Genomic DNA, 22,138 nt, shown 5'->3' with positions numbered 1-22,138 from the left:
TATAGTAGTTATTTTCTTGTATATAGGATTAGTATTATAGTAGTTATATTCTTGTATATAGGAGCAGTATTATAGTAGTTACATTCTTGTACATAGGGGGAAGTATTACAGAAGTTATTTTCTTGTATATAGGAGCAGTATTATAGTAGTTATATTCTTGTATATAGGATCAGTATTATAGTAGTTATATTCTTGTATATAGGAGCAGTATTATAGTAGTTATATTCTTGTATATAGGAACAGTATTATAGTAGTTATATTCTTGTATATAGGAAGCAGTATTATAGTAGTTATATTCTTGTATATAGGAGCAGTATTATAGTAGTTATATTCTTGTATATAGGAGCAGTATAATAGTAGTTATATTCTTGTATATAGGAGCAGTATTATAGTAGTTATATTCTTGTATATAGGAACAGTATTATAGTAGTTATATTCTTGTATATAGGAGGCAGTATTATAGTAGTTATATTCTTGTATATAGGAGCAGTATTATAGTAGTTATATTCTTGTATATAGGAGCAGTATTATAGTAGTTATATTCTTGTACATAGGAGCAGTATTATAGTAGTTATATTCTTGTAGGTAGGAAACAGTATTATAGTAGTTATATTCTTGTATATAGGAGTAGTATTATAGTAGTTATTTTCTTGTATATAGGAGCAGTATTATAGTAGTTATATTCTTGTATTTAGGAGGCAGTATTATAGTAGTTATATTCTTGTATATAGGAGCAGTATTATAGTAGTTATATTCTTGTATATAGGAGCAGTATTATAGTAGTTATATTCTTGTATATAGGAGCAGTATTATAGTAGTTATATTCTTGTACATAGGAGCAGTATTATAGTAGTTATATTCTTGTAGGTAGGAAACAGTATTATAGTAGTTATATTCTTGTATATAGGAGTAGTATTATAGTAGTTATTTTCTTGTATATAGGAGCAGTATTATAGTAGTTATATTCTTGTATATAGGAGGCAGTATTATAGTAGTTATATTCTTGTATATAGGAGCAGTATTATAGTAGTTATATTCTTGTATATAGGAGCAGTATTATAGTAGTTATATTCTTGTATATAGGAGCAGTATTATAGTAGTTAAATTCTTGTATATAGGAGCAGTATTATAGTAGTTATATTCTTGTATATAGGAGGCAGTATTATAGTAGTTATATTCTTGTATATAGGAGCAGTATTATAGTAGTTATATTCTTGTATATAGGAGCAGTATTATAGTAGTTATATTCTTGTACATAGGAGCAGTATTATAGTAGTTATATTCTTGTATGTAGGAAACAGTATTATAGTAGTTATATTCTTGTATATAGGAGTAGTATTATAGTAGTTATTTTCTTGTATATAGGAGCAGTATTATAGTAGTTATATTCTTGTATATAGGAGGCAGTATTATAGTAGTTATATTCTTGTATATAGGAGGCAGTATTATAGTAGTTATATTCTTGTATATAGGAGCAGTATTATAGTAGTTATATTCTTGTATATAGGAGCAGTATTATAGTAGTTATATTCTTGTATATAGGAGGCAGTATTATAGTAGTTATATTCTTGTATATATAGGAGGCAGTATTATAGTAGTTATATTCTTGTATATAGGAGCAGTATTATAGTAGTTATATTCTTGTATATAGGAGGCAGTATTATAGTAGTTATATTCTTGTATATAGGAGGCAGTATTATGGTAGTTACATTGTTTTACAAAGTACTTATATAATAATAACTTAATTTTCCTAATAATTGTGACATTGGTGTCAGCTCATGACATATAGGACTAAACTGGTACCTGGAAAGTGAGTCTCCATGTGTAGAACTTGTGCCATCATGCTTCTATTGCTTGTCCCAAACAGAAATATGAAGTGTGCTGTGTCACTGTGCTCTGTAATGGGATGAACAGATAAAAGGTTTCATAGTTAGTTACAATTTCTAGACATAACACTGAGACTGCTCCTCCCACCACAGGGTGATATAGACAGGAGGGAGGAGCTATGTGACATGGGGTCTGCTCCTCCCACCACAGGGTGATATAGTCAGGAGGGAGGAGCTATGTGATATGGAGTCTGCTCCTCCCACCACAGGGTGATGTAGACAGGAGGGAGGAGCTATGTGACATGGAGTATGCTCCTCCCATCATGGTGATATAGACAGGAGGGAGGAGCTATGTGACATGGAGTCTGCTCCTCCCACCACAGGGTGATATAGACAGGAGGAGCTATGTCACATGGAGTCTGCTCCTCCCACCACAGGGTGATATAGACAGGAGGGAGGAGCTATGTGACATGGAGTCTGCTCCTCACACCACAGGGTGATATAGACAGGAGGGAGGAGCTATGTGAAATGGAGTCTGCTCCTCCCACCAGAGGGTGATATAGACAGGAGGGAGGAGCTATGTGACATGGAGTCTGCTCCTCCCACCACAGGGTGATATAGACAGGAGGGAGGAGCTATGTGACATGGAGTCTGCTCCTCCCACCACAGGGTGATATAGACAGGAGAGAGGAGCTATGTGAAATGGAGTCTGCTCCTCCCACCAGAGGGTGATATAGACAGGAGGGAGGAGCTATGTGACATGGAGTCTGCTCCTCCCACCACAGGGTGATATAGACAGGAGGGAGGAGCTATGTGACATGGTGTCTGCTCCTCCCACCACAGGATGATATAGACAGGAGGGAGGAGCTATGTGACATGGAGTCTGCTCCTCCCACCACAGGGTGATATAGACAGGAGAGAGGAGCTATGTGAAATGGAGTCTGCTCCTCCCACCAGAGGGTGATATAGACAGGAGGGAGGAGCTATGTGACATGGAGTCTGCTCCTCCCACCACAGGGTGATATAGACAGGAGGGAGGAGCTATGTGACATGGTGTCTGCTCCTCCCACCACAGGATGATATAGACAGGAGGGAGGAGCTATGTGACATGGAGTCTGCTCCTCCCACCACAGGATGATATAGACAGGAGGGAGGAGCTATGTGACATGGAGTCTGCTCCTCCCACCACAGGGTCATATAGACAGAACATTATTGCTGTTTGAAATTAAATTCAGAAAAATCAGGATTCCTTCAACAATCAATCAGACCAATGCTCTGATTTTCTATCCTGCACTAGCATTGGTATCTGGTTGCTATGGGTTACGCCACTTCCTATCTCAGCAGTAGTTCCTCTAATGTAGTGTTTCTCAAGCGCGGTTCTCAATGGGGGTGAGGCCTGATTCACTGACCAGAATTCTATCACCTGTGAAAGACTAAGGAAATCCGGAAAACACGACCTGTTGGGGGCGCTGGAGAACCGCGCTTGAGAAACACTGCTGTAATGCGTCTCACATTGTGTCTCCTCTCATGGTCACATGGCAGTGTCTCATCCTCGTGTGTTTAGTGTCACACGCTCTATCACAAGTTTTCTCTATCAGCCCTTTTTATAGGGCCGCCCTTTCTTCCTCATTCCCATCTTCATTCATGTATCCACATCCCTGCCCCTGTATAGTCAGGAGAGGATCCCGCTCCCTCATTACTGGGTCTCATGTATCATCTTCCCCCAGGTCTCTCATCTTTTTTTCCAGCTATATCCCATATGTCTCTTCTCTTGTTTCTTCACTCCCGACCTTTCCCTCTCATTCTTGGACAGTCTCTCCATTCCTGACCTTCCACCTCCTTAAAGGGGTACTCCCGTGGAAAACTTTTTTTTTTAAATCAACCGGTGCCAGAAAGTTAAACAGATTTGTAAATCACTTCTATTAAAAAAATCTTAATCCTTCCAGAACTTTTTAGGGGCTGTATACTAAAGAGAAATACAAAAAAGAAATGCATTTCCTGTGATGTCACGACCACAGTGCACTCTGCTGACCTCTGCTGTCCATTTCAGGAACTGTCCAGAACAGGAGAAAATCCCCATAGCAAACATATGCTGCTTTGGACAGTTCCTAAAATGGACAGCAGAGGTCAGCAGAGAGCACTGTGGTCGTGACATCACAGGAAATGCATTTCTTTTTTGGATTTCTCTTTAGTATACAGCCCCTAAAAAGTGCTGGAAGGATTAAGATTTTTTTTAATAGAAGTGATTTACAAATCTGTTTAACTTTCTGGCACCAGTTGATTTAAAAAAAAATAAAAAAAATAAAAAGTTTTCCACTGGAGTACCCCTTTAATCCTATACTTTTCCCTCCCTGCACACTCATCCTATAAATCTCTACTTCTCATTCCTTCCTTCATTCTCATAAACCTCTGCAAGTTTTTCATTCCTGGCCTCATATTATCTCCTCATTCCCTCACAATGACTTCATTCCTTCTTCTCTTCTCTCTCAGGTCTTACATATTTCCTTTTCTTGTTCATTCATTACCCCCCTCATCTCATTCTCATTTCTGTATTTTACCTCCTCTTTTCTATGTGTGTTGTATATTTTCATTCTCATTCTTCTCCTGGTTCCTGTACACCAGTGGTCTTCAAACTGTGGCCCTCCAGATGTTGCAAAACTACAATTCCCAGCATGCCCGGACAGCCAACGGCTGTCCGGGCATGCTGGGAGTTGTAGTTTTGCAACATCTGGAGGGCCACAGTTTGAAGACCACTCCTGTACACTGTCTCTTTTCATTCCTCCCTCATCTCCACAATATGTTTACATTACGTTTTTCCCCATACGGGAGCGCATACAGCAGGGGGGAAACTAAAACCTCGCGCTCCCGTATCCCTTCGTATGCGCTTCCGTATGTAATTCATTTCAATGAGCCGACCGGAGTAAAACGTTCGGTCCGGTCGGCTCATTTTTGCTACGTATGCGCTTTTTCCCCGGACCTAAAACCGTGGTCGACCTCCGTTTTAGGTCCGGTTGTAAAAGCGCATACGGAGCAAAAATGAGCCGACCGGACCGAACGTTTTACTCCGGTCGGCTCAGTGAAATGAATGACATACGGGAGCGCATACGCAGGGATACGGGAGCGCAAGATTTTAGCTCCCAAAAACGTAACGTGAACCCACACTTACCCTTTCTTCCTCCTGCACACTCCTCTCCCCACTCTCTCTCCTTCTTTGGCTGCTTTCACACTATCAAAAGTCCCCGTTATAAAATAGCGGGCGATCGCGGGGTTAAACGGCCATTAGAAAATCCCATTATAGTCTATGGGATTTTTCTAATAGCCGTTTTAACACGTTATCGCCCGTTAATAACGGACGTTATTTTGAGACGGAAGATAGTAACGGGAGAAATAGTGCATGCACCATTTCTTCCGTTCAATCACCCATCACAAAATAAAGTCCGTTATTAAAGGGGTACTCCGGTGGAAAACATATTTTTTTTTTTTTTAAATCAACTGGTGCCAGAAAGTTAAACAGATTTGTAAATCACTTCTATTAAAAAATCTTAATCCTTCAAGTACTTTTTAGGGGCTGTATACTAAAGAGAAATCCAAAAAAGAAATGCATTTCCTCCGATGTCATGACCACAGTGCTCTCTGCTGACCTCTGCTGTCCATTTTAGGAACTGTCCAAAGCAGCATATGTTTGCTATGGGGATTTTCTCCTGCTCTGGACAGTTCCTAAAATGGACAGCAGAGGTCAGCAGAGAGCACTGTGGTCATGACATCAGAGGAAATGCATTTCTTTTTTGGATTTCTCTTTAGTATACAGCCCCTAAAAAGTACTGGAAGGATTAAGATTTATTTTTTTATAGAAATGATTTACAAATCTGTTTAACTTTCTTGCACCAGTTGATTTAAAAAAAAAAAAAAAAAAAAAAAGGTTTCCACGGGAGTACCCCTTTAATAACGGGCGATAACGGGTTAAAACGGCTATTAGAAAAATCCCATAGACTATAATGGGATTTTCTAATGTCCGTTAGGGATTTTCGAATGGCCGTTTAACCCCGCGGTTGCCCGCTATTTTATAACGGGGACTTTTCATAGTGTGAAAGTGGCCTTATTCCTGGCTATCCTGTTACCCCTCCCCATCCAAGATTTCCTTCCCATTCTGGCATATTTTTTTCTTATACAATCTTGTCTTCAAGCCCTGACAGAGAAAGCTACAGGACCTTGTCAGAACCATGGCGACCTGGAACAATCTTCAGTCTTATACCAAGTCAGTATTAATCTATTATGTGAAAAGTACCATAAGTCGCAGCAAGGCAACAGGGCTCCCAAGGGGTTACACTGCATCCTGTCCACTCTGCACCAGCTCATTAAAGACAATTATCCGTAACCTGACGTCGGTGTGTTTCTTTACTCCCCGTGTCTGGCCCAGGAGAAGCTGTCCAACCCGGACCGTGTATAGGCTAACAGTGCCCTGGCGTCTCAAGATGATAGAGTATTTCCTAGCACTCCCCTGGCACCACACATACATTCTCGTCCTCCCTTAATTCCCTTACTTCCCTTCATTCCTTTGCTTTTTGTTTCATTTCTGCATACATACTGATGATTCCTCTTCACACACAGATTATTGTACACTGTCTGCTCCTGTTCATTCCTCTTTATATCCACATTTCACCCATTCTCATTCCTGCTCACTCTTATTTCATTCTTGTGTCTCTCTTCATTCTTACACACAAAGTTTGATTCCTGAACACTCTCTCTCCCTGTCCATTCCTGAACACTGTATCCGTCTTGCACACTCTTGTCACTCCAGAACACTCTCCCTTTCAAACTGCACCCTTATCCTCACTCCTGCTCATCTCTCTTCACTATTGCACACTCCCTCTTCATTCTCTCTCATAATATCTTTATTCCTGCAAACTCCATGTAATCCCGCAAACACTCTCTTACTTTCCACACCTACTCTCTTCATTCCTGCACACCCTCTCTTCATTCCTGCACACCCTCTCTTCATTCTTGCACACCCTCTCTTCATTCCTGCACACCCTCTCTTCATTCCTGCACACCCTCTCTTCATTCCTGCACACCCTCTTGTCATTCCTGCACACATTCTCTTCATTCCCGCACACCCTCTCTTCATTCCTGCACACCATCTCTTCATTCCTGCACACACTCTCGTCATTCCTGCACACACTCTCTTCATTCCTGCACACCCTCTCTTCATTCCTGCACACCCTCTCGTCATTCCTGCACACATTCTCTTCATTCTTGCACACACTCTCTTCATTCCTGCACACCCTCTCTTAATTCCCGCACACCCTCTCTTCATTCCCGCACACCCTCTCTTCATTCCCGCACATCATCTCTTCATTCTTGCACACCCTCTTGTCATTCTTGCACACCCTCTCGTCATTCCTGCACACCCTTTCGTCATTCCTGCACACATTCTCTTCATTCTTGCACACACTCTCTTCATTCCTCCACACCCTCTCTTCATTCCTGCACACACTCTCTTCATTCCTCCACACCCTCTCTTCATTCCTCCACACCCTCTCTTCATTCCTGCACACACTCTCTTAATTTCCGCACACCCTCTCTTCATTCCCGCACACCCATCTCTTCATTCTTGCACACCCTCTCGTCATTCCTGCACACACTCTCTTAATTTCCGCACACCCTCTCTTCATTCCCGCACACCATCTCTTCATTCTTGCACACCCTCTCGTCATTCCTGCACACACTCTCTTAATTTCCGCACACCATCTCTTCATTCTTGCACACCCTCTCGTCATTCTTGCACACCCTCTCTTCATTCCTGCACACCCTCTCTTCATTCCTGCACACACTCTCTTCATTCCTGCACACCCTCTCTTCATTCCTGCACACCCTCTCTTCATTCTTGCACACCCTCTCTTCATTCCTGCACACGCTCTCTTCATACTTGCACACCCTCTCTTCATTCTTGAACACCCTCTCTTCATTCCTGCACACCCTCTCTTCATTCCTGCACACACTCTCGTCATTCTTGCACACCCTCTCTTCATTCCTGCACACCCTCTCTTCATTCTTGCACACACTCTCTTCATTCTTGCACACACTCTCTTCATTCCTGCACACACTCTCTTTATTTTTGCACACATTCTCTTCATTCCTGCACACACTCTCGTCATTCCTGCACACACTCTCTTCATTCTTGCACAGTCCCTCTTCATTCTTGCACACCCTCTCTTCATTCCTGCACACGCTCTCTTCATACTTGCACACCCTCTCTTCATTCTTGAACACCCTCTCTTCATTCCTGCACACACTCTCTTCATTCCTGCACACCCTCTCTTCATTCCTGCACACCCTCTCTTCATTCCTGCACACCCTCCCTTCATTCTTGCACACCCTCTCTTCATTCCTGCACACCCTCTCTTCATTCTTGCACACCCTCTCTTCATTCCTGCACACCCTCTCTTCATTCTTGCACACCCTCTCTTCATTCTTGCACACACTCTCTTCATTCCTGCACACCCTCTCTTCATTCCTGCACACCCTCTCTTCATTCTTGCACACCCTCTCTTCATTCTTGCACACCCTCTCTTCATTCTTGCACACCCTCTCTTCATTCCTGCACACACTCTCTTCATTCCTGCACAGCCTCTCTTCATTCTTGCACACCCTCTCTTCATTCCTGCACACACTCTCTTCATTCCTGCACACCCTCTCTTCATTCCTGCACACCCTCTCTTCATTCTTGCACACCCTCTCTTCATTCTTGCACACCCTCTCTTCATTCTTGCACACCCTCTCTTCATTCTTGCACACCCTCTCTTCATTCCTGCACACACTCTCTTCATTCCTGCACAGCCTCTCTTCATTCTTGCACACCCTCTCTTCATTCCTGCACACACTCTCTTCATTCCTGCACACCCTCTCTTCATTCCTGCACACCCTCTCTTCATTCTTGCACACCCTCTCTTCATTCTTGCACACCCTCTCTTCATTCTTGCACACCCTCTCTTCATTCTTGCACACCCTCTCTTCATTCCTGCACACACTCTCTTCATTCCTGCACAGCCTCTCTTCATTCTTGCACACCCTCTCTTCATTCCTGCACACACTCTCTTCATTCCTGCACAGCCTCTCTTCATTCTTGCACACACTCTCTTCATTTTTGCACACACTCTCTTCATTCTTGCACACACTCTTTTTATGCCTGCACACACTTTCTTTATTTTTGCACACACTCCCTTCATCTTATTCCTGCACTGTTACCATCCTCCCACCATTCTGTTCATTTACCCCCCTTTCTTTTCCTACTTGCCCCACTTATTTGTCAGGTCTCCTTTTCTCCAGTCGTCTCCCATTCATTTAATCCTAAACCCTTTGACAGTCTTCCACTCTTCCTTCCCCTCTCTCCATTCCTCCTCAATCTTTTTTTGCTCCCCTCTATTTCCCGTCTTCCTCTCCTTTCCATCTCGCAGTTTCCTCTCCCCCGGCCTTCTTCATGCTGTCTTGCTCTTGCAGACACACACTTATTGTGTCTTGCCTGTCCCTGTCACAGCAGTTCCCCAGATCACAGTGACAGCAGGCTCTCTGTTTACTAGCTACAAGCCACAACATCCCGCACTGTGCGCAGCTGTAGCATAGCCCCCGCTCCTCACGGTTCCAAAGTCCTTAAAGGGGGCGACACTAACTCCGACAAGACTGAGAAGCCTATCTACCTGGTAGCATGATGGACTGATCGCATTACGAGCTCACCTTTGTATTTCTGTTTATCTCTATGTACTAGCTCACTACCTCCCACTACCTGCTTTACAGCACTGCTGTAAACTATTTTATTAAAGGAAAACAAACACCATGTCACCCCTAGCGGAAGATCACTGCACACTGAATTATTACGGAGTTCAATTAACCCCTTAAGGACGGAGCCCATTTTCACCTCTAGGACGAAGCCCTTTTTTGCACATCTGACCACTGTCACTTTAAACATTAATAACTCCGGAATGCTTTTAGTTATCATTCTGATTCTGAGATTGTTTTTTCGTGACATATTCTACTTTAACATAGTGGTAAATTTTTGTGGTAACTTGCATCCTTTCTTGGTGAAAAATCCCAAAATTTGATGAAAAAATTTAAAATTTTGCATTTTTCTAACTTTGAAGCTCTCTGCATGTAAGGAAAATGGATATTCCAAAAAATTTTTGGGGGGATTCACATATACAATATGTCTACTTTATGTTTGCATCATAAAATTGACGAGTTTTTAGTTTTGGAAGACACCAGAGGGCTTCAAAGTTCAGCAGCAATTTTCCAATTTTTCACAAAATTTTCAAACTCGCAATTTTTCAGGGACCAGTTCAGGTTTGAAGTGGATTTGAAGGGTCTTCATATTAGAAATACCCCATAAATGACCCCATTATAAAAACTGCACCCCCCAAAGTATTCAAAATGACATTCAGTAAATATTTTAACCCTTTAGGTGTTTCACAGGAAAAGCAGCAAAGTGAAGGAGAAAATTCAAAATCTTCATTTTTTACACTCGCATGTTCTTGTAGACCCAATTTTTGAATTTTTAAGAGGGGTAAAAGGAGAAAATGTATACTTATATTTGTAGCCCAATTTCTCTCGAGTAAGCACATACCTCATATGTCTATGTAAATTGTTCGGCGGGCGCAGTAGAGGGCTCAGAAGCGAAGGAGCGACAAGGGGATTTTAGAGAGTACGTTTTTCTGAAATGGTTTTTGGGGGGCATGTCACCTTTAGGAAGCCCCTATGGTGCCAGAACAGCAAAAAAAAAAAAACACATGGCTTACCATTTTGGAAACTAGACCCCTTGAGGAACGTAACAAGGAATAAAGTGAGCCTTAATACCCCACAGGTGTTTCACGACTTTTGCATATGTAAAAAAATAAAATAAAAATTTCACTAAAATGTGGGTTTCCCCCCAAATTTCACATTTTTGCAAGGGTTAATAGCAGAAAAGACCCCCCAAAATTTGTAACCCCATCTCTTCTGAGTATGGAGGTACCCCATAAGTGGACCTGAAGTGCACTACGGGCGAACTACAATGCTCAGAAGGGAAGGCGTCATATTTGGCTTTTTGAGAGCAAATTTTGCTCGGGGGGCATGTCGCATTTAGGAAGCCCCTATGGTGCCAGGACAACAAAATAACCCCCACATGGCATACCATTTTGGAAACTAGACCCATCACAGAATGTAATGAGGGGTACAGTGAGCATTTACCCCCCACTGGTGTCTGACAGATCTTTGGAACAGTGGGCTGTGCAAAATTTTTCATTTTCACGGACCACTGTTCCAAAGATCCGTCAGACACCTGTGGGGTGTAAATTCTCGCTGTACCCCTTATTACATTCCTTGAGGGGTGTAGTTTCCAAAATGGGGTCACATGTGGGTGTGTTTTTTTTTTGCGTTTGTCAGAACCGCTGTAACAATCAGCCACCTCTGTGCAAATCACCTCAAATGTACATGGCGCACTCTCCCTTCTGGGCCTTGTTGTGCGCCCCCATATGGGGTATCTCCGTACTCGGGAGAAATTGTGTTACAAATTTTGGGGGGTGTTTTTCCCTTTTACCTCTTGTGAAAATGAAAAGTATAGGGCAACACCAGCATGTTAGTGTAAAATTTTTTATTTTTTTACACTAACATGCTGGTGTAGACCCCAACTGTTCCTTTTCATAAGGGGTAAAAGGAGAAAAAGCCCCCAAAATTTGTTAGGCAATTTCTCCCGAGTACAGCAATACCCCATATGTGACCCTATTCTGTTGCCTTGAAATACGACAGGGCTCCAAAGTGAGAGCGCCATGCGCATTTGAGGCCTGAATTAGGGACTTGCATAGGGGTGGACATAGGGGTATTCTACGCCAGTGATTCCCAAACAGGGTGCCTCCAGCTGTTGCTAAACTCCCAGCATGCTTGGACAGTCAATTGCTGTCCAGAAATGCTGGTAGTTTTTGTTTTGCAACAGTTGGAGGCTCCATCTTAGAAACACTGCCGTACAATACGTTTTTCATTTTTATTGGAGAAGGGGGGTGGTAGGGGGGGCAGTGTACGTGTGTATATGTAGTGTGTTTTACTCTTTATTTTATGTTAGTTTAGTGTAGTGTAGTGTTTTTAGGTTACATTCACACTGGCGGCAGATTACACTGAGTCTCCCGCTAGGAGTTTGAGCTGCGGCGGAAAATTTGCCGCATCTCAAATTTGCAGCGGGGAACTCGCTGTAATCTGCCGCCAGTGTGAATGTAGCCTGTACATTCACACGGGAGGGGGGTCAAAACTACAACTCCCAGCATGCACTGACAGACCATGCATGCTGGGAGTTGTAGTTTTGCAACAGCTGGAGGCACACTGGCTGGAAAACCTTGAGTTAGGTTCTATGACCTAACTCAGTATTTTCCAACCAGTGTGCCTCCAGCTGTTGCAAAACTGCAACTCCCAGCATGTACTGATTGCGGAAGGGCATGCTGGGAGATGTAGTTATGCAATGGCTGGAGGCACGCAAGTACAACTCCCAGCATGCCAAGACAGCCTTATGCTGTTCCTGAATGCTGAGAGTTGTAGTTTTGCAAGATTTAGAGGGGTTCAAGTTGTAAATCACTGTCCAGTGGTCTCAAAACTGTGGCCCTCCAGATGTTGCAAAACTACAACTCTCAGCATGCCCAGCCAGCAAACTGCTGTCTGGGCATGCTGAGAGTTGTAGTTTTGCAACATCTGGAGGGCTACAGTTTGAGACCACTTAGTGATCTACAACCTGAACCCCTCTAAATATTGCAAAACTACAAGTCCCAGCATGCCCACACAGCAAACAGCTGTCTGGGCATGCTGGGAGTTGTAGTTTTGCAACATCTGGAGGGCCACGGTTTAGAGACCACTGTAAACTGTGGCCCTCCGGATGTTGCTAGGCAACAACTCACCTAGCAGGACCCGGAAGCCGCCGCACGTGGGGGATCCCCGCATGGAGGATCGCGATCCGGGATCCAGGTAGGGACCTTCGGCGCCGACCCTCCCTATACGGTTCCCCCGTTTTGCCCGGACACCGATAGGTGGGCAAAGCGGGGGAACCGAACTTTAACCCCCCCTCCCCCGGTCTGCTATCGGTCGGTCGCTCGGCCGACCGATAGCAGGGATAGGAGGGGTGGCAACCCTGCCACCAAACTCCTATCCCTTTAGGGGGATCTAGGGTGTCTCGGACACCTACGATCCCTCTTATTTTCCGGGTCACCGGGTCACCAGTGACCCGTATGACCCGGAATCGCGCAGATCGCAGGTCTGAATTGACCTGCGATTTGCGCGCATCGCGGTCATGGGGGGGTCTCAGGACCCCCCTCGGCGATGTGCCGGGATGCCTGCTGTTAGATAACAGCAGTCATCCCGGCCCGATCACCGCTACCGGTGACGCGGTGCTCCCGGAACCCCGCGACGTACATGTACGTCGCCGCGCGCCAAGTGACACTTCGCGGCGCCGTACATGTACGTCGCTCGTCGTGAAGGGGTTAAAGCTGTCTGCAGTGAGCGCCCTCTAGTGGCACCTAAGGGCAGACAGAATACATTTATTTATCTGGATGGATGTGTGAGGGGAACAGAGGACTTGGAGCTGTGTATCAGAAATACGGAGATTCAATCCTTTTATTCTGCATCCATTTGTTCTGGATCCCTAGCCCACTGCTAAACCACACTAGACCACCAGGGATATCACACATTAACCAATACTAATGCTAGAACACTATGGATAATGTATATCAATAGTAACCCCTTCATCGCCTTAGTCCACTGCTAAACCACACTAGACAACCAGGGATATCACACATTACCCAATACCAATGCTAGGAGACCATGGAAAATGTATATCAATAGTAACCCCTTCATCACCTCAGCCCACTGCTAAACCATACTAGACCACCAGGCTATTGGTCTAAGGCGAGCTCAGGGAGGACAGAAACCTCCCGTTGAGCAGAAGGGCTACACTAGACCACCAGGGATCACATAAATCAATACCAATATTAGATCACCGTGGAAAATGTATATCAATAGTAACCCCTTCATCACAACAGTACACCATTAAGCCACTCTAGACCACCAGGGATATCACATATAAACCAATACCAATCTTATATGACATAGATAATGTACAGTGGTCCCTCAACATACGATGGTAATCCGTTCCAAACGGACCATCGTTTGTTGAAACCATCGCATGTTGAGGGATCCGTGCAATGTAAAGTATAGGACAGTGGTCTACAACCTGTGGACCTCCAGATGTTGCAAGACTACAACACCCAGCATGCCCGGACAGCCAACGGCTGTCCGGGCATGCTGGGTGTTGTAGTTTTGCAACATCTGGAGGTCCGCAGGTTGTAGACCACTGTTAGACGAAGTTGTACTCACCTGTCCCCGCCGCTCCGGACCGTCAACGCTTGTCACTGCTGCCCGGAATGTCGCCGTCCATCGCTGTCACCGCGTCCCCAGGTGTCCCCGACGCTCCGGCAAGGCCTCCGCTTCCCCGACATCCGCGCTCTCCGTCGCCGCCATCACATCGCTACGCACGCCGCTCCTATGGGATGACGGGGCGGCGTGCGCAGCGACAAGATGACGACGATGGAGAGCGGCGACGATGCAGGGGATCCCGAAGAGGACGCGCCGGAGCCCCGAGGACAGGTAAGTGATCGTCAGCGGACCACACGGGACAGCTATCCGGTGTCAGCTGAAGCAGTCTGCGCTGCCAGATAGCCGTTTATGCGATGGCCCCGACATAAAAAAGCATCGTATGTTGATGCTGCCTCTGAGAGGCCATCGTATGTTGAAATTATCGTATATCGGGGCCATCGTAGGTCGAGGGGTCACTGTATATCAATAGTAACCCCGTCATCATCTTAGTTCACTGCTAGGCCACCATGGATGTTAATATATTACCAATACAATACTAGAACACCAAGGATAATGTATATACCCTTCATCACCATACTACACCATAAAGCCACTCTATACCACAATGGGTTTTAAAAATTAAGCAATCCTTGATCACAATGGTTAATGGATATCTGTACTAATCCCTTATCATCGGAGTCCTCCACTAAGACGCTCTAGACCAGGAATATTAAAAAAAAAAAAACCTTAGATAATCACCCTATGTAAAAATGTATAATTGAATACATGTTGATAGATGGCAAAATGGGTATAATTGAAGGTGGTGGTGGAACGTGGGTAATTGTGCCATCTCTGATGTGGGCACCAATGTGTTTGGAAATACCTGCATATAAAGATCTGTCACTTCCATCCATTCTTAGTACTTAGCTATTCTTGTACTGTCTCCTCATACAAAGCCCTGTCACTACATTGTCGTAGTCTTATTGTTTGGAGCGCTTCTATTCTTGTAATATCTCCATAAACAAATGTGGTGAGGGTGTGATGGAAGGCAGATGTTATTACCCTAGGTTCAGATGGCATTAACCCCTTGGGTTCGTGACGCCAGGGCGTTGTTTTACCTCTGCACCACCCGAAGGTATACCGCTGGATCATGGGCAAATAATGACTCCGACGCCAAGTTATGGAACAACGGCAGCTTTACTGAGTCAGGCAGATGTAACAGTCTATACAGCTTGGCTAGGCCCAAGGAGGTAACCAGTGACTTCAGAGACCTTAGGGCTTGCTGGGACTTATAGTGAACTTGGACAATTCGATGCAGGCAACGCTTACTTGAGACAGACTTGACTTGGACTGACTTGACTGAGACTGACTATGACAGACTTCACCCCGTTTGTAGCTTACCGGGGGGGATAGTGGACTTGTGGATCCGTGGCTGCGCAGACGTTAGGCCTCTTAGGACACCAGACACTGTCTCCAGACTTGACCTCACTGCAACTCAACTAAGCAGGAAAAGAGACTGAGCTAACTCCAACCAGGGCTTATATGGGGGCGACTCTGGTGGGGTCCCATAGGTCACCCTGTAGGTCACTGGTACCTTCCCTGGTTACAATCACATGACAACCACACTTAAAGGTATATTACATTATATGCACATTACACCATATAACATAGGCACTTAGGGGAATACATAAGACACAAGTACAGGGGGGCCCAGGGGTCACGGAATGGAGTCTGCCGGACAGGGCAGCAAAGGTACAGGGGTGCAACTCCTGTACTGGGCCACCACACAAAGTAATGTCCCTACCTCCCCAGCTATACCTCTCTGCAAATTCTGATTTTTCTTATCACAGCTATTCATGTAATGTATCTAGACATAGAGCTCTGTCACTTTCTCCCCATTCTACCTCCCTGTACTCTGCTGTTCTGCATAGAATCTACAGGCAAAACTCTGTCACTTACTCCCCATCTTGCTGTTTATCACTCTGCTAATCCAGTATAGTCTCTACATACAATGTTCTATCACTACCCCCTGTACTCTGCTATTCCAGTATAGTCTCTACATACAATGCTCTATCACTACTCCCTGTACTCTACTATTCCAGTATAGTCTCTACATACAATGTTCTATCACTACTCCCTGTACTCTGCTATTCCAGTATAGTCTCTACATACAATGCTCTATCACTACTCCCTGTACTCTACTATTCCAGTATAGTCTCTACATACAATGTTCTATCACTACTCCCTGTACTCTGCTATTCCAGTATAGTCTCCACATACAATGCTCTGTCACTACTCCCTGTACTCTGCTATTCCAGTATAGTCTCTACATACAATGCTCTATCACTACTCCCTGTACTCTGCTATTCCAGTATAGTCTCCACATACAATGCTCTATCATTACTCCCTGTACTCTGCTATTCCAGTATAGTCTCTACATACAATGCTCTATTACTACTCCCTGTGCTCTGCTATTCCAGTATAGTCTCTACATACAATGCTCTATCACTACTCCCTGTACTCTGCTATTCCAGTATAGTCTCCACATACAATGCTCTATCATTACTCCCTGTACTCTGCTATTCCAGTATAGTCTCTACATACAATGCTCTATCACTGGTCCCTGTACTCTGCTATTCCAGTATAGTCTCTACATACAATGCTCTATCACTACCCCCTGTACTCTACTATTCCAGTATAGTCTCTACATACAATGCTCTATCACTACTCCCTGTACTCTGCTATTCCAGTATAGTCTCTACATACAATGCTCTATCACTACTCCCTGTACTCTGCTATTCCAGTATAGTCTCCACATACAATGCTCTATCACTACCCCCTGTACTCTGCTATTCCAGTATAGTCTCCACATACAATGCTCTATCACTACTCCCTGTACTCTGCTATTCCAGTATAGTCTCCACATACAATGCTCTATCACTACTCCCTGTACTCTGCTATTCCAGTATAGTCTCCACATACAATGCTCTATCACTACTCCCTGTACTCTGCTATGCCAGTATAGTCTCCACATACAATGCTCTATCACTACCCCCTGTACTCTGCTATTCCAGTATAGTCTCTACATACAATGCTCTATCACTACCCCCTGTACTCTGCTATTCCAGTATAGTCTCCACATACAATGCTCTATCATTACCCCCTGTACTCTGCTATTCCAGTATAGTCTCTACATACAATGCTCTATCACTACCCCCTGTACTCTGCTATTCCAGTATAGTCTCCACATACAATGCTCTATCATTACCCCATGTACTCTGCTATTCCAGTATAGTCTCTACATACAATGCTCTATCACTACTCCCTGTACTCTGCTATTCCAGTATAGTCTCCACATACAATGCTCTATCACTACTCCCTGTACTCTGCTATTCCAGTATAGTCTCCACATACAATGCTCTATCACTACCCCCTGTACTCTGCTATTCCAGTATAGTCTCTACATACAATGCTCTATCACTACTCCCTGTGCTCTGCTATTCCAGTATAGTCTCCACATACAATGCTCTATCACTACCCCCTGTACTCTGCTATTCCAGTATAGTCTCCACATACAATGCTCTATCACTACTCCCTGTACTCTGCTATTCCAGTATAGTCTCCACATACAATGCTCTATCACTACTCCCTGTACTCTGCTATTCCAGTATAGTCTCCACATACAATGCTCTATCACTACCCCCTGTACTCTGCTATTCCAGTATAGTCTCTACATACAATGCTCTATCACTACTCCCTGTACTCTGCTATACCAGTACAGTCTCTACATACAATGCTCTATCACTACTCCCTGTACTCTGCTATACCAGTACAGTCTCTACACACAATGCTCTATCACTACTCCCAGTACTCTGCTAATCCAGTATAGTCTCCACATACAATGCTCTATCACTACTCCCTGTACTCTGCTATTCCAGTATAGTATCCACATACAATGCTCTATCACTACTCCCTGTACTCTACTATTCCAGTATAGTCTCCACATACAATGCTCTATCACTACCCCCTGTACTCTGCTATTCCAGTATAGTCTCTACATACAATGCTCTATCACTACCCCCTGTACTCTGCTATTCCAGTATAGTCTCCACATACAATGCTCTATCACTACTCCCTGTACTCTGCTATTCCAGTATAGTATCCACATACAATGCTCTATCACTACTCCCTGTACTCTACTATTCCAGTATAGTCTCCACATACAATGCTCTATCACTACCCCCTGTACTCTGCTATTCCAGTATAGTCTCTACATACAATGCTCTATCACTACCCCCTGTACTCTGCTATTCCAGTATAGTCTCCACATACAATGCTCTATCACTACTCCCTGTACTCTGCTATTCCAGTATAGTCTCTACATACAATGCTCTATCACTGGTCCCTGTATCTGCTATTCCAGTATAGTCTCCACATACAATGCTCTATCACTACTCCCTGTACTCTGCTATTCCAGTATAGTCTCCACATACAATGCTCTATCACTACTACCTGTACTCTGCTATTCCAGTATAGTCTCCACATACAATGCTCTGTCACTACCCCCTGTACTCTGCTATTCCAGTATAGTCTCCACATACAATGCTCTATCACTACTCCCTGTGCTCTGCTATTCCAGTATAGTCTCTACATACAATGCTCTATCACTACCCCCTGTACTCTACTATTCCAGTATAGTCTCCACATACAATGCTCTATCACTACTCCCTGTACTCTGCTATTCCAGTATAGTCTCTACATACAATGCTCTATCACTACTCCCTGTACTCTGCTATTCCAGTATAGTCTCCACATACAATGCTCTATCATTACTCCCTGTACTCTGCTATTCCAGTATAGTCTCTACATACAATGCTCTATCACTGGTCCCTGTACTCTGCTATTCCAGTATAGTCTCTACATACAATGCTCTATCACTACTCCCTGTACTCTGCTATTCCAGTATAGTCTCCACATACAATGCTCTATCACTACTCCCAGTACTCTGCTAATCCAGTATAGTCTCCACATACAATGCTCTATCACTACCCCCTGTACTCTGCTATTCCAGTATAGTCTCTACATACAATGCTCTATCATTACCCCCTGTACTCTGCTATTCCAGTATAGTCTCTACATACAATGCTCTATCACTACTCCCTGTACTCTGCTATTCCAGTATAGTCTCTACATACAATGCTCTATCACTACTCCCTGTACTCTGCTATTCCAGTATAGTCTCCACATACAATGCTCTATCATTACTCCCTGTACTCTGCTATTCCAGTATAGTCTCTACATACAATGCTCTATCACTGGCCCCTGTACTCTGCTATTCCAGTATAGTCTCCACATACAATGCTCTATCACTACTCCCTGTACTCTGCTATTCCAGTATAGTCTCCACATACAATGCTCTATCACGTCTCCCTGTACTCTGCTATTCCAGTATAGTCTCTACATACAATGCTCTATCACTACCCCCTGTACTCTACTATTCCAGTATAGTCTCTACATACAATGCTCTATCACGTCTCCCTGTACTCTGCTATTCCAGTATAGTCTCTACATACAATGCTCTATCACTACTCCCTGTACTCTGCTATTCCAGTATAGTCTCTACATACAATGCTCTATCACTGGCCCCTGCACTCTGCTATTCCAGTATAGTCTCTACATACAATGCTCTATCACTACTCCCTGTACTCTGCTATTCCAGTATAGTCTCCACATACAATGCTCTATCACTACTCCCAGTACTCTGCTAATCCAGTATAGTCTCCACATACAATGCTCTATCACTACCCCCTGTACTCTGCTATTCCAGTATAGTCTCTACATACAATGCTCTATCATTACCCCCTGTACTCTGCTATTCCAGTATAGTCTCCTCATACAATGCTCTATCATTACTCCCTGTACTCTGCTATTCCAGTATAGTCTCTACATACAATGCTCTATCACTACTCCCTGTACTCTGCTATTCCAGTATAGTCTCTACATACAATGCTCTATCACTACTCCCTGTACTCTGCTATTCCAGTATAGTCTCCACATACAATGCTCTATCACTACTCCCTGTACTCTGCTATTCCAGTATAGTCTCCACATACAATGCTCTATCATTACCCCCTGTACTCTGTTATTCCAGTATAGTCTCCACATACAATGCTCTATCATTACCCCCTGTACTCTGCTATTCCAGTATAGTCTCCACATACAATGCTCTATCATTACCCCCTGTACTCTGCTATTCCAGTATAGTCTCTACATACAATGCTCTATCACTACCCCCTGTACTCTGCTATTCCAGTATAGTCTCTACATACAATGCTCTATCACTACTCCCTGTACTCTGCTATTCCAGTATAGTCTCCACATACAATGCTCTATCACTACCCCCTGTACTCTGCTATTCCAGTATAGTCTCCACATACAATGCTCTATCACTGGTCCCTGTACTCTGCTATTCCAGTATAGTCTCCACATACAATGCTCTATCACTACTCCCTGTACTCTACTATTCCAGTATAGTCTCCACATACAATGCTCTATCACTACTCCCTGTACTCTGCTATTCCAGTATAGTCTCCACATACAATGCTCTATCACTACTCCCTGTACTCTACTATTCCAGTATAGTCTCCACATACAATGCTCTATCACTTCTCCCTGTACTCTGCTATTCCAGTATAGTCTCTACATACAATGCTCTATCACTACTCCCTGTACTCTGCTATTCCAGTATAGTCTCTACATACAATGATCTATCACTACTCCCTGTACTCTGCTATTCCAGTATAGTCTCCACATACAATACTCTATCACTACTCCCTGTACTCTGCTATTCCAGTATAGTCTCTACATACAATGCTCTATCACTACTCCCTGTACTCTGCTATTCCAGTATAGTCTCTACATACAGTGCTCTATCACTACCCCCTGTGCTCTGCTATTCCAGTATAGTCTCCACATACAATGCTCTATCACTACTCCCTGTATTCTGCTATTCCAGTATAGTCTCTACATACAATGCTCTATCACTACTCCCTGTACTCTACTATTCCAGTATAGTCTCTACATACAATGCTCTATCATTACTCCCTGTACTCTGCTATTCCAGTATAGTCTCCACATACAATGCTCTATCACTACTCCCTGTACTCTGCTATTCCAGTATAGTCTCCACATACAATGCTCTATCACTACCCCCTGTACTCTGCTATTCCAGTATAGTCTCCACATACAATGCTCTATCACTACCCCCCTGTACTCTGCTATTCCAGTATAGTCTCTACATACAATGCTCTATCACTACTCCCTGTACCCTGCTATTCCAGTATAGTCTCCACATACAATGCTCTATCACTACCCCCTGTACTCTGCTATTCCAGTATAGTCTCCACATACAATGCTCTATCACTACCCCCTGTACTCTGCTATTCCAGTACAGTCTCCACATACAATGCTCTATCACTACTCCCTGTACTCTGCTATTCCAGTATAGTCTCCACATACAATGCTCTATCACTACCCCCTGTACTCTGCTATTCCAGTATAGTCTCTACATACAATGCTCTATCACTACTCCCTGTACTCTGCTATTCCAGTATAGTCTCCACATACAATGCTCTATCACTACTCCCTGTTGTCACGATTCGGCTGGCTGGAGGTGGATCCTCTGTGCCAGAGAGGGATTGGCGTGGACCGTGTCGGTGGACCGGTTCTAAGTTGCTACTGGTATTCACCAGAGCCCGCCGCAAAGCGGGATGGTCTTGCAGCGGCGGTAGCAACCAGGTCGTATCCACCAGCAACGGCTCAACCTCTCTGACGGCTGAAGATAGGCGCTGTACAAGGGAGTAGACAAGAGCAAGGTCGGACGTAGCAGAAGGTCAGGGCAGGCAGCAAGGATCGTAGTCAGGGGCAATGGCAGGAGGTCTGGAACACAGGCTAGGAAC

The 22,138-nt window shown here is 44.1% G+C and overlaps 1 protein-coding gene across 7 annotated transcripts in view; it reads right to left on the bottom strand.

The window, feature by feature from the left end:
• KANK2 (KN motif and ankyrin repeat domains 2) overlaps positions 1-22,138 on the bottom strand; it is a 99,960-nt gene that overhangs the window by 20,678 nt on the left and 57,144 nt on the right. For all 7 annotated transcript variants that reach the window (XM_056570476.1, XM_056570475.1, XM_056570482.1 and 4 more), the window contains one exon: positions 1,804-1,896. In XM_056570476.1, coding sequence (XP_056426451.1) covers positions 1,804-1,843 — 40 coding nt within the window. In that variant the 5' untranslated portion in view covers positions 1,844-1,896. The remainder of the gene's footprint in view (positions 1-1,803; positions 1,897-22,138) is intronic.

This window comes from Hyla sarda, chromosome 4, assembly GCF_029499605.1.
Source record: "Hyla sarda isolate aHylSar1 chromosome 4, aHylSar1.hap1, whole genome shotgun sequence".
NCBI classification, from domain to species: Eukaryota; Metazoa; Chordata; class Amphibia; order Anura; family Hylidae; genus Hyla; species Hyla sarda.
This window is presented reverse-complemented; position numbering and strand designations above follow the sequence as displayed.